The sequence below is a fragment of the Trichoplusia ni genome, chromosome 22 (assembly GCF_003590095.1).
Source record: "Trichoplusia ni isolate ovarian cell line Hi5 chromosome 22, tn1, whole genome shotgun sequence".
Taxonomy (NCBI): Eukaryota; Metazoa; Arthropoda; class Insecta; order Lepidoptera; family Noctuidae; genus Trichoplusia; species Trichoplusia ni.
In genome coordinates this window covers 68,117-82,084 of record NC_039499.1, presented here as the reverse complement: position 1 = coordinate 82,084, position 13,968 = coordinate 68,117, and the positions used below count along the sequence as shown (strand labels likewise).

Sequence of the window (13,968 nt, the reverse complement as noted above, 5' to 3'; positions counted from 1 at the left end):
TAATCCAGATAACGATAATCATTCGGTTAAAAAAAAAAATAAAGGTGAAAAATCATCAAAACAATCCCACTTTCCGCCCCAATTCCATTAAATTTGCCGACGAATTAATGGAAATTGGATTAAAATGTCACTGTTCGTATTCTCTTAAACAATTTGCCAACCCAATTTTTGGAAATTCATTGACAGTGAGTGATCCGCCCCGTACTGAATATCCATTCCATCATCAGCAATTTTAAGCCCAGTTTAAAATACATGAGATATGTTTCAAGTAAGTAAATGCTTTAACGTTAACATATTGTAATGCTAAGGCAACCTTACTTGCTAGTATATCGCAAACTGGTTATGTACACAGTCTATGCTCATATATCATATATTTTCAATGTCATCATATCAATGTCTCTTACTCTTAACGACTAAACTTAAACCTCTTGGTGTTGGTAATATGTGCCTTTCCAATTTTCATGACATACATGACATGGAACTGAATCTTAATTCAAATTCGTTGTTATACTCTTACATTCAAAATTGTTAAAAATAATGATACTTAAACAGGGCCCCAATTCTGATATTTATAATGGCCAATGAATGATTGAAATTTGGATTAAAATGTAAATTTTCGTATTCTATTAAGCATTTTTTCTACACAATCATTGGAAAATGAGTAAGGGGCGGTTCACTTAGGGTCAATACAATGAACTTTCAATTATTGTATTGGAAAAGAATAGGAAACTTAAGAGAATGGGAATAATTTCAAACTTAAAGAAGAGTACTTAGAATGTCCAATGCATTTGTGGCCTAGCAATAAGTAAAGTGCTCCATCACTTTGATAAGAAGTCATAAAACTCTTTAATAATACACAGAAATAATAAAATAAAATAGATAAATGCTTTATTTCACAATTACGTTACATCGTTTTATTTATAGCTAACACTTAGATTACAATTATAAACGAGAGGACACATAAGCAAAGGTCGATATACGTTATATAAAAATTTACTTACAACTTGTTTAAACAGAACTTTGTTATACCTTTTATGTGTATTGATATTTTCTTTTTTTATAAGGAAGCCGCACTAGTATCTCAAAAATTAGGTTTTACGGAATCCGTGATTAAAATTTGTATACTTAGATGGACAAATCTTTCTTGTCCTTTTTTTCCGTGCACAGAAGTGTAATTTGAAATTTGACACATTCTCTTTCAACACGCTGAAAGCACGTATATATCATTAACTGGAATGAAGTGTTACATAATTTGGTAAAGAGCATTATAAAAATATAGAAGAATCTTGCGTAGGCTGTCAGCTTTTCACCGATAACCTTTGTGGTATTTGTAAGACAAGTATGCATCCACGCCGTGGAGTATTCCTACCACCACACCGATATACTGAAACAAAAACATGAATAGATAAGTACCAAAATTAATATTATTCTTCAAAAAATTACATATAATTTTGAAATATTCTTCTTTCATTTGGGGAAGCATTTGTCCAGCTGTGGACGAATATGGGGTAATGAAGATGATGATGATATCTTTTATCAATTCGTGTATTTTATCTATTGATTACACCTAAGAACTGCAAGAATAAAGTTTGAAACAGTAGTCAAAGCGGTAAGGCTAACTGCAACTAGTTTTGTTAAAAAGGAACTAGCTATATCGATACCGTAACATTTTTCCATACAAATACGTCATTATGATCTGAAAAGGCAAGGACTTACGTAGACAGCGGTCATGGCGGGATACGCGGCGTACATGTTAACAAGCGCGTACCGGGGATACAGGTAGATGTTCACCGCTACACCCATGTATGATGATGCTGATAGGTACAGGAAGCACGCCACAGCATTAAACAGGCATTCCTGTAATAGGTAACGCATCAAATGAAACGACAAATCAATACGAGCCTCCATTGTTTTTTTTATTTAAGTTTCCTTGTATAACGACAATACAGTCGTCAATTCATGTTACTGCTGCAACTGTATGCAACTGCATAGCGTGAATTTTTAGTCGGCTGTGCTTTCGGTTTCATTCTTACCGGATTCAAATGAGCCTTGGTTTCAATTCGGCGACAGTTAATATGAGTTAACGTAAGTAATTTATGATGAATGAGAATATAGGTACTAGACTGCACGGATAACGGAGTTGTTAAAGTCACCTAGTCAAAACGTGCGCGAAGTGTCGCGGGTTCGATCAACGCGTAGGACAAGCGTTTTTCTTTGCGAAAGCCCCACGACAAAAATATGAAATTGTTTACTGCTAGAGGACGGAAAACAAGAAACTTACAAAGATGGATTGCCGTATGAGTTGTTGGGTGTTTGATGAGAGTACGTAACACGCAATGAGGAGTGCGGTAGTAAGGAGACAGGCGGAGGCGGTCGTGAGGAACCCGTGGAAGGCGGAGCCCATACTGCTGGCCTCCGACATGCCATACTTCACGAGCAGACTCTGGCACAGCCCGCCTAACATCTGTTGAAAACATTTGCAATGTATTAATACCAGCCATAAGTGTGCTGCACACTTCTGGACAAAGAAAGATGTTTACAAACCGCGACTTACTGGTTTGGCACCGTCGACGCGTCGTAGTTATAGGAAAAATATCTTGAAGCCAGTTTTATCTAAAGCAACTCATGGAAATCTACAATAACAGATTTCAGAGTATTGTTAGCTCTGTCTAGCTGATTAGATACTAGGTTTCCTTCTTAGGTCCTTTATTTAATTTCTGACTTCTTTCTTCATATGGGTAAATTTTATTTTAAATCACAATAAATATTTCTGATTTATCTTGAAAAACAATAAAAATAAAAAGTTTTTTTGTGGCGGATGGCTCATTAACATTTGCCTCCCTAATTATAACAAGCAGTTGAATGTGCGTCAAAGTATTACACATTCAGAAAAAATGTGGCGAAATAAATTAGCAATGGGATTCATAAAGACAACTTTTCTGTTAAATAAAAGGTAAACACCACATTTTTAACGAAGTTCCTTTATAATTATTTAAAGAAAACTTGGGTTGCCTTTGTGAGGGAAAATTCTTTAGCTTTAAAACTAAAATTACTGCATGTATGCTTTTTTGTCTCTGTGAAATAGTCAATAACTTATTTACGCTGCATCCATCTTAAAACCAAAGAATTCTCATCTATGAGATATAACTTTAAAAAAATTAAAATATAATCGACTTACAGCTTCAGCTAACTTTATGAGTCCATGATGAGTAGTCAGGTATCCTAGATTGAGACATTCACAGCAACGACAACAACAGCACTTGATGCCCCTAGCACCGCCGCCGCCACTCGGAGCCACTCGCACTATCGTGGGCCCACGGGTCATTTTCACACATGAATGGCTTCGAACTAACAGTTTCAGTCTGTAGACAGGAAACAGGGTGAGTTCAATCCTCTTACACGGTCACTGTTACTCATATTAACATATTTTTAGACGTTCCAGTATTTTTCGGCGTTTATGTTTAGGGTCATTCAACTCTGACCTATAATAACCAAGTAGGTTTTATTAATTTCTGTTTGTCCGTGTAGATTTCAAAAATGTATTTTTCTAGACTGGACTAAACAAAAGATATGTCAGAAGCAGAACAAAGTTGGATGAGTTTTGAATGAGTCGCGTGCCCGCGCTCTGCGTGTGCGCCTAATTATAAAAATAGAGCGACGCTCGCGACGGGAGGGTTGATTTCTATTTTGGTCAATTATTTACACTCATTGACCTTATTGTTTTGTTTTTTTGTCACCTTAGTCTATAAATATAGTTGTCTCACGACAGACGTCCTATTCCCACTATTTCTTTTTCGTTACGTATTTGTAATTTTTTATTAATGAACTATAAGTTTTCTTAATTTTTAGATTTACGTATTAATAGACTTTTTTTCATGCGCAATAGATAAGTAAATAATTAATCTATTTAGGGTATTATCCTCTAGTATTCACTAGTTTCCTTTAATTGTAATCCCGAATCTTCCTAATGGAACTGTCTATTTTTTTACTGTCTCTAAATATGCTAAACGTTGAACCAATTAGACATTAAACGACATGAGGATCACGTAGCACCCGTCATAGTGAGTCAATTAATATGTCGAGTAATCATACAGAGATGTCAGATTGCAACATAAAATTTTTCAGCATAGCAGTAGATATCGTATGGCATCCGAAAACAATAAAGACCTACGCCGAGGTAAATAAACCATTATGTTTTACTAGCTTTTCGCCCACGTCAAGGTCGGTTATATCGCGTTTCCAAGAAAAATGTCCGGCATAAAAACTATCCTATATTCTTTCTCAGGGTTAACTCTATCTCTGTACCAAATTTCATTAAAATCAGTACAGTGGTTTAGACGTGAAAGCGTAACAGACAGACAGACAGAGTTACTTTCGCATTTATAATATTAGTAGGGATTGTACAAACGACCATGACGTTATTGTCTAACTTCATAGGTCTGTCAATAAGTCTAGACTATAGAGTTTAATATACATATATGTGAGTAAAATATCGGAGTTTAGCGGACAGTGTTTGTGTATGTGGCTTGAATGTTTGAGAAATATCCGCGAAACAAATATTCCATTTCTTAGTGTGAGACTCGATTTTTAAAGAAAGTAACTTTCCTGTGAGCCTCAGAATAATTAATTGCCCCAAATAAAAGTGCTTGTAATATCCCAATACTGCAGCTCCACAGGCTCTTTTCACCTCTCAACCTTATCTTATCCACCTTATTTTCTTTCATTCACAATGTACCACAAAGAATAGCTTTGTGCTACGTTGTGAATGAAAGAAGGTAACGCCAAACACAATCCATATATAATAAATTCTAATTGCAAAAAGTTTTACTCCTAATGCTTACCTCATTATTCAATTTCGTCACACCAATTAATCATCCTTATGACGTGCATTAGCTTATTTTTGTACATCAGATCTGATATGAAATAACTAATCATGAAGTCTACATATACCTAAATAGTATTCGATTCATTATTTTATTATATCGGTTATAGCTGATTACTACCACTTGATTAGGTGTCTGCCCTTTCCCTGCCGGACTTCGTAGTGGCCTGCATCGCGTTCCTGCGGTATCTAGTAAGAAAGATACTCATTAATCATTCCTCTCCGGTCTTCCCAGGGTCCCACCCCAGTTCAATGGGACAATCCTCGGTTAAAAAAGGATGCTTTGGCCATTGCCGTACCCTAAGATGATTTCTTGATGAAGAACATTGGCAATTATGATCCTACTAAGCATATTCTTACCTAAAGATATTAAGCAAGGGTCAATTGAAGACTTTATCCCAACTAGCTTTTATAATGAGGAATCCAAATGAAACTCATCAAAGTGGTATACCAAAAGTACAAAACATGTATTTCTCCTTTCATTAACAAGTACAGCTTATTGAACTCAGTAAAATTTATAAAATCGTTAACGTCAATAGGGAACGAACAAATGTATGGAAATGACGTTTCCTTAAGTCACGTGACTGACGTGTTAGCAAACGTTCGAATGTTTAGAGATGAGTCTCCAAACATTTGAAGGTTTGCCACCGCTAACCACTATTGAAATATTGCCTAGAGAGGCGTGAATAAATGTTGTCAGAAATCTTACTGTTCTAAAAGAAATATCAATAAAAATACAATATTCGATCAAAGATCTCTTCAATAACAATATTGAAGAGATCTATGATCTCAGCTCCATTCGCATATAATATATTGTATACAAGGTAAATAATTACATCCTTATTTGTATAGAAACTACATTATAAAAAGCTTAGTTACTTATGTGTAGTTCCTACAATACAATAGTCATAAAAATAATAGTGGCACACAAGATTGTTACATATTGATCAATAGGTAAATATAGTATGGTATAAAAATATAATATCTGTATCGGTTTATTTTGATAGTATTTTTGGGTCCGAAACTAGTCGGAAACCCCGATAAATACGCGTGAGTAAACCGTTGCATCATTTAATAATGTATCGGTATATTGAAACTTTTACTTTAAACAATCCATGTTTGTTAATCTTAATGCCTAGCCCTTAATCAATATAAGTACACTGCTGGGTCCCAGCTGTTTTGAAATCTCTACAAGGACTACATAGGAAGCGCTGTATTTCACATTATTAGTTACCTAAATTATAAATAGCGTAATAAATCTATATTAAAAGTATCATTAACCTACATTAATAAAAGGAAGTCCTCATTTGTTTTATGAATTTTGTAAACTTGTAATTGTCAACGATTATAATCCATTTCGCACCAATAGATCGTTTTAAATGAACTTCAAATATATGTTTTCATAATCTCACCTTACCTCTTGATGATCATTACCTGCGTTTATTGCGCTTTTTATTTGAATTCATAATCATATTATACTTAACATAATCTCAACTCCACATGAGTAGTGAATGTAGAATTAACAGGTGACATGTATAACAAAAAAGGTTTCAGTAGAAAACAACAATGCCACTATTGTAAGGCATTCAAGTAGCCATTAGAAATGCCACAAAGTAGAAATGATATATGCAGCTCTATGCTACACAACGTCTTCCACACCGACATAGAGAATTTGACAAAATCTAATAGTATAAATCTGTTTAGTCCGTCAGACCGATTTCCAAAAAATATTGGATCACTATAAATTAAGGGAGATAAAAAGTGTTTAATTATGGTCGGGGACGATAAAAACCTCACTTGCTAGTAAAACCTTACTTGTAAGTGACGTCACCCGAGATTTTAAATCACTGTAACACCTTAATTTTGTGTTTACGAGATAAAAGAGAAAGCACGTGTCGAAAAAATATTTCTTTGTCAAACACCCTATTATCTTTTAAAGTAGTGGAAAAACCTCAGTTAGATTCTTTTCTTTTTAACGACGGTCACAGTTATCTTTTACTCACATAAAGTACATGATTAATAATCACACTGCCTCGTGTGGTTTTCTGATGATTGACAGATAATAAGTGCAATGTAGGAAGTTTTTAATATTTAGGTACTATTCAGATTAACGTTTTATCAACCAAAAATATCAAACATGTGAATTGTTAATTAACGTTTAACAGATAATACACGTCTTGTTTTGAACTTTCTTGTTTTTCTACGAAACCGAAAATATACATATATTCGGTTTCGTTTTTTTTTATTATAATTTCATACGAAATTGTAAAATTCTTCATAAATAGAATACATATTTATCATACAAAAATACATTCTTACAAATGCAGACTCTCTAAAATACACTTGACAATATCTTTTAACTCCTTCATTTTCATTCACAATAGAAAGTTTCCAAAGAGCTTTTACATCGTTTTCTACAACATTTAAGGCATCGCAAATCAGGACGAAACTGTTTCGAGTATACGTCTAGTTACTAAACCATTCCGAGCTTATAAATAGGTTATTTCCATCTATAACACGATATAATTCTTTCCAAGGCATTCCCTTTACATAAACGTTACAAACTTAATGACTAGAGCAAGCGTCACTTATAAAGAAGAATAAGTATCACTAGCGAGAGATGTGTGTGACAACTTATATGTGAAACAATTGAAATTCAGGAGGCCTACCACCATGTCTTTGACGTTAGAACGTAAAAAAATAATGAAACTAGACTCTCTCTTCTACAACTGCACTTTCAGAATTGGTGATAGATCTCCGCGACGAAATACTAATCATAGTTCCTCCCAGTTTCTCTTGCATAGTATTGGTCAGTTTGTGGAACAATACACTTAACATATTTATATGCCGCGATAATGACGGTTGGCTAAGAACGTACTCATAAAGTACAGGAATGCTTGCACGAGTCCCATGATCTGAAACAGAAAAAATAATTTAATTAATAACATCACATTAGATCTGAAAGAATTTTTTACATATTATTTAACAATAACTTCCAAGAGCTAACACACATTTACTCTACGAAAATAACAAACAATTATTTTTTTTTTACTAAGAATGATTTAATTCTGTATTTTAGTGTTTGTAATCATCTATATAACTTTCTAATGAATATCTATCATGTTTATATAAGGCGGGGGTCAATTTTACCGTTCCCGTAAGGAACCCTAAAAGCATGAGTTATCTGTCAAATGTTTTTTTTTATCAATTAAACTTTTCTCTTTAATCTGGCTAATGGTAGATTGTAAAGATAATGGCAGTGATAATTAATAGATACAAGAAATACATTTTCGTGAGAGGCGGCGCTTAAAATTTAATTAATTTCAGTGTTAGCACTTTATTCTCTTTCATTAGATAAATTGGGTATTCTTTCACAATAAGGAATTTCATAGCTGCTTGTTTTTTTGGGATTACAAAGATCTGAGTACCATGCGCAAAGACAACCGGGCTCTGGAAAAGCACTCGTGGGTCACACAACGGCATATTCTATCCAGGGATCAAACCCGCGACCTTCCCGCTCATTGTTGTTTATGAGATGCTTTAAACGTATGTAACAACGAGATATAACTTACGGCAGCCGCAAAGTATGGTTCGTAGCCCCTTCTGTAGTAGTTGTTCTTCTGGTGGTTTACTTCTATAAGAAGCGTGAGCCCAGCACACAGGTACAATACGAACGCCACTCCGTGATATATTAACTCCTGAATAAAATAAAGCTTAGGTAAGACGATTTTAAGGTTAAGCCTCAGAATAAACATACTCTTTCTTGTTAATAATTATTGTCAGATCCCTTTTACCCATAGTCATGGTTGTTCCGATATAATTCAAACTAAATCAGGATCACATACAACGATTTATCTTCCAAAAAGGTGGGTATTCTGAAGGATTTCCACTCCTAACAAAAATGAAAAGGATCCTATCATCATCCCGTGTTTGCAGGTATTTGAGGTATTGTGCAGAAAACATCCGACTAAATGTCCGCAGTACCAGTTAATGTAAACACAGCGGTCATGCACTCGGTGCGCTTACCTCTCGGCATTATATTTACAAACGCCTTTCAAGAAATTAGCAATCCGCTCGTGATTGTATTCAAAACATGATTTATGACTTCTGACTCGAAGCGCAAACTGAACTCATTGCTATGTGCTAGTCGCCTAAGACGTAATTTAGCACTCTTTTAGAATATGGAAGAAAGCCTACGTTTTTAATACATGTAATGTAATAATACTAAAAATAGCGAAATATTCAGAAGTTTCTAAACTTTCTTTTTTTGCGGTCGACTATCGTAATAGAATAGAACATATATTTATTCCATTAGTGACGTAAGATGCTCTAAGTCACCTTCATTTAGATTGACGAATACAAATGCAGGAAGTCTCTTTCCTGGTTTCGAATTTATACAATACAATTATCACATAAATCATGACAAACCGACAAAATTAGAAATGAGCGTATTCAAATAGATAAAATACTAGTTAACTATGCTGATTGAAACTTACATATATTGTTTTTGATAAAATAGAAGCTGTTGACATGGACAAGAGGCACGCTAATAGTATGCAGAATGTGCCGATGAGGAAGGTGACAGCAATCAGTAGGAAAAACAGTTCGGCCTTGCATTGATGACCGAGTAGCCGCGTAGTCCATGTAGTAGCCCACCACGCCGACACAGGCCGCTCCCAGCACTGAAACATAAACAGTCACCCGCTACTTATCTTCAGATACATCAAGCTTATGAAGAGCTCAGGTCTGTGGGTTGCTTTTCGGACTTACTTTTAAATTTATCATTGATCCAAATCGCAGCTGCTTAAAGTATTATAAACTGAATAAAAAACCATTTTGTGGCTTTTGCCGAGTTTCTTTATAGGAATAGATATTTTGGGAGTATAGGTAACCTAGTGTGTAAATATTAACAATATATAGAATCTAAACTTTCTTCAAAAAATCCAGTGTATAAATATCTTGATTTTTAAGAGGAAGTATAAATCTTTATATAATATTACTCTACATAAGTAACAACACTTTATGTCCACGTGTACTTGCAAGCATATAACTGCTTCATGCGTTTTGCGTCACGCTAATGCTATTTTATGTGTCATTCATCTAACAGTTTTATTTCTTAACGGCTTGACAATAAAGCTTAAGCTGTAAAAATGTTGTCGCCTATAAAGTCAGAATGTCTTGATAGGCACTACTTTCTTGGACAAATTTAAAGTGTTGTTGGAGTTACGAATGTATCTATTATTCTTATATCAGCCTTAGTAGCATCAATGCTAATTTTCAATGACATGTAGAGCTGGCCTTTGTTTTCGAAGACCTACCTATTAGTATATAATAAATTAACATTTTGAATGACAATACAATTGTTATACATTCTTTTTGAGGAAATTCAGAGCATTTAAAATGTTTCATGCGGGTTTTTATACATTTTGATGAACAATACTGAGAATTTAATAGAGTCGTAAATAAATGATGATGTACCATACGGCTGGAGTATTTATCAGAATAATGTCATGGTTGTACTATTCATAGTAATTGACTAATAACATGAAGAGAAGGAAAATGAAATGAAATTTTCCTTGTAACTTACATTGAACCTAGTTTAGCAGAGATGCAAAGGAAGGATAGAAACTAAAAAATCATTGAAATATCCGCAAGCAGTGAATAATTATTTATACACGTAACTAGCGGAGCGCTGCGGTTTCACCTGCGTACCTACTCTTCACTCCTATCAGGAGAAGTAGCTTGTTGTATTTGTATTTTTAGATAAGAGCTGTTTAAACATGAAAGCAAAGAAACAAAGCCTTTCAGCTTTATAACATTAATATGGATAGTATTGATATACCTCGCGAATTTGATGAACAAACTTTTCATTGAAAATACATAAGTGTAAGTGTTTTGAAGCATTTTCGATGCAAATCATCGGCCGTCTGTTTATTCTCGCTGCTCCAAGAATAACCCGCATGGCTGATATCATGGATACTTCATAAAATATCAGTCCAGAGAAATTCTATTTTTAATATTTAATGAATCGTAATCGGAGTAGATATTATAAAATTTAAATGGTGTATATTAAAAAAAGTTCTTTAATGAAACCACGAAAACAGAAGGAAACTAAACACAGTATTGGCTTAAAGTTGAATAAGGTCAAACCTATTTATTTGAGTTACATCTAAACCACTTGCGTCTAATGAACTAATGTGTGCGTTACAATAAAAGTGATTATACTAACCGATGTAACAAGACTTAATTGTAAGTGAGCCAGAGCTGACTCACAGTTCAAAGACGTCTTGCTAAATTCATATACCAACACCACGTTATGTATTTGCATAGTCTCACGACAATTCAATAAACCGACATGACGTCACTAATGATATCATACTTTTTTCAAAGAAATTCGCTTCGTTTATGTTTAATCCAAGGACCATCTGATACGCTTGCATGTTGCTCAACCACGATATTTACGTAGCTAAAAGTAGGTTACTATGGATCGAAATATCTGGAGTATTCATGTAAACAGGAATTACGGACATTTTGAATCTTAATTTTTTTGTTCGGTTTTCATGAATGACTGTTGCCTATTGATAAAAACAGTCAGGGACATTATTAACCCTAGAAAGATAATCATATTGTGACGTACGTTAAAGATAATCATGCGTAAAATTGACGCATGTGTTTTATCGGTCTGTATATCGAGGTTTATTTATTAATTTGAATAGATATTAAGTTTTATTATATTTACACTTACATACTAATAATAAATTCAACAAACTATTTATTTATGTTTATTTATTTATTAAAAAAAAACAAAAACTCAAAATTTCTTCTATAAAGTAACAAAACTTTTAAACATTCTCTCTTTTACAAAAATAAACTTATTTTGTACTTTAAAAACAGTCATGTTGTATTATAAAATAAGTAATTAGCTTAACTTATACATAATAGAAACAAATTATACTTATTAGTCAGTCAGAAACAACTTTGGCACATATCAATATTATGCTCTCGACAAATAACTTTTTTGCATTTTTTGCACGATGCATTTGCCTTTCGCCTTATTTTAGAGGGGCAGTAAGTACAGTAAGTACGTTTTTTCGTTACTGGCTCTTCAGTACTGTCATCTGATGTACCAGGCACTTCATTTGGCAAAATATTAGAGATATTATCGCGCAAATATCTCTTCAAAGTAGGAGCTTCTAAACGCTTACGCATAAACGATGACGTCAGGCTCATGTAAAGGTTTCTCATAAATTTTTTGCGACTTTGAACCTTTTCTCCCTTGCTACTGACATTATGGCTGTATATAATAAAAGAATTTATGCAGGCAATGTTTATCATTCCGTACAATAATGCCATAGGCCACCTATTCGTCTTCCTACTGCAGGTCATCACAGAACACATTTGGTCTAGCGTGTCCACTCCGCCTTTAGTTTGATTATAATACATAACCATTTGCGGTTTACCGGTACTTTCGTTGATAGAAGCATCCTCATCACAAGATGATAATAAGTATACCATCTTAGCTGGCTTCGGTTTATATGAGACGAGAGTAAGGGGTCCGTCAAAACAAAACATCGATGTTCCCACTGGCCTGGAGCGACTGTTTTTCAGTACTTCCGGTATCTCGCGTTTGTTTGATCGCACGGTTCCCACAATGGTTAACTTATACGGTTCTTGTAGTAAGTTTTTTGCCAAAGGGATTGAGGTGAACCAATTGTCACACGTAATATTACGACAACTACCGTGCACAGGCTTTGATAACTCCTTCACGTAGTATTCACCGAGTGGTACTCCGTTGGTCTGTGTTCCTCTTCCCAAATAAGGCATTCCATTTATCATATACTTTGTACCACTGTCACACATCATGAGGATTTTTATTCCATACTTACTTGGCTTGTTTGGGATATACATCCTAAACGGACACCGTCCTCTAAAACCAAGTAACTGTTCATCTATGGTCAAATGAGCCCCTGGAGTGTAATTTTGTATGCACTGATGGATAAAGAGATCCCATATTTTTCTAACAGGAGTAAATACATCGTTTTCTCGAAGTGTGGGCCGTATACTTTTGTCATCCATTCTAAGACATCGTATCAAAAAATCAAAACGATCACGACTCATTACAGAGACGTACACCATTGACAAAGATCGATCAAAGAGGTCATCTGTGGACATGTGGTTATCTTTTCTCACTGCTGTCATTACCAGAATACCAAAGAAAGCATAGATTTCATCTTCATTCGTGTCACGAAATGTAGCACCTGTCATAGATTCCCGACGTTTCAATGATATCTCAGCATTTGTCCATTTTACAATTTCCGAAATTATCTCATCAGTAAAAAATAGTTTGAAGCATAAAAGTGGGTCATATATATTGCGGCACATACGCGTCGGACCTCTTTGAGATCTGACAATGTTCAGTGCAGAGACTCGGCTACGCCTCGTGGACTTTGAAGTTGACCAACAATGTTTATTCTTACCTCTAATAGTCCTCTGTGGCAAGGTCAAGATTTTGTTAGAAGCCAATGAAGAACCTGGTTGTTCAATAACATTTTGTTCGTCTAATATTTCACTACCGCTTGACGTTGGCTGCACTTCATGTACCTCATCTATAAACGCTTCTTCTGTATCGCTCTGGACGTCATCTTCACTTACGTGATCTGATATTTCACTGTCAGAATCCTCACCAACAAGCTCGTCATCGCTTTGCAGAAGAGCAGAGAGGATATGCTCATCGTCTAAAGAACTACCCATTTTATTATATATTAGTCACGATATCTATAACAAGAAAATATATATATAATAAGTTATCACGTAAGTAGAACATGAAATAACAATATAATTATCGTATGAGTTAAATCTTAAAAGTCACGTAAAAGATAATCATGCGTCATTTTGACTCACGCGGTCGTTATAGTTCAAAATCAGTGACACTTACCGCATTGACAAGCACGCCTCACGGGAGCTCCAAGCGGCGACTGAGATGTCCTAAACGCACAGCGACGGATTCGCGCTATTTAGAAAGAGAGAGCAATATTTCAAGAATGCATGCGTCAATTTTACGCAGACTATCTTTCTAGGGTTAAATA

At 34.7% G+C, this 13,968-nt stretch overlaps 1 protein-coding gene and 1 pseudogene across 2 annotated transcripts; both read right to left on the bottom strand.

Moving 5' to 3' along the window:
- Nucleotides 1-863: 863 nt before the first annotated feature.
- LOC113504555 (protein singles bar) lies at nucleotides 864-5,924 on the bottom strand. Of its 2 annotated transcripts, none has more exons than XM_026886914.1 (6): nucleotides 5,243-5,924; nucleotides 4,842-5,071; nucleotides 3,179-3,362; nucleotides 2,282-2,464; nucleotides 1,717-1,857; nucleotides 864-1,384 (listed from the first exon to the last, which is right to left on the bottom strand). In XM_026886914.1, exons 2-6 carry the CDS (start codon nucleotides 4,844-4,846, stop codon nucleotides 1,307-1,309), a joined length of 591 nt encoding a protein of 196 aa, XP_026742715.1. In that variant the 5' UTR covers nucleotides 4,847-5,071; nucleotides 5,243-5,924; the 3' UTR covers nucleotides 864-1,306. The 2 variants fall into 2 exon arrangements, with proteins under 2 accessions (XP_026742715.1, XP_026742717.1); XM_026886916.1 differs by having other exon boundaries at nucleotides 5,004-5,071.
- A 918-nt stretch (nucleotides 5,925-6,842) lies between these two features.
- Nucleotides 6,843-11,322, bottom strand: LOC113504661 (annotated as a pseudogene).
- Between the last annotated feature and the right edge of the window lie 2,646 nt (nucleotides 11,323-13,968).

Coding starts and splice junctions, on each gene's coding strand:
- LOC113504555 (XM_026886914.1), bottom strand. Junction 1,858..2,281: donor TCATACGGCAATCCATCTTT/GTAAGTTTCTTG, acceptor TACCTATTACAG/GAATGCCTGTTTAATGCTGT. Junction 1,385..1,716: donor CCGCCATGACCGCTGTCTAC/GTAAGTCCTTGC, acceptor TTTTTGTTTCAG/TATATCGGTGTGGTGGTAGG.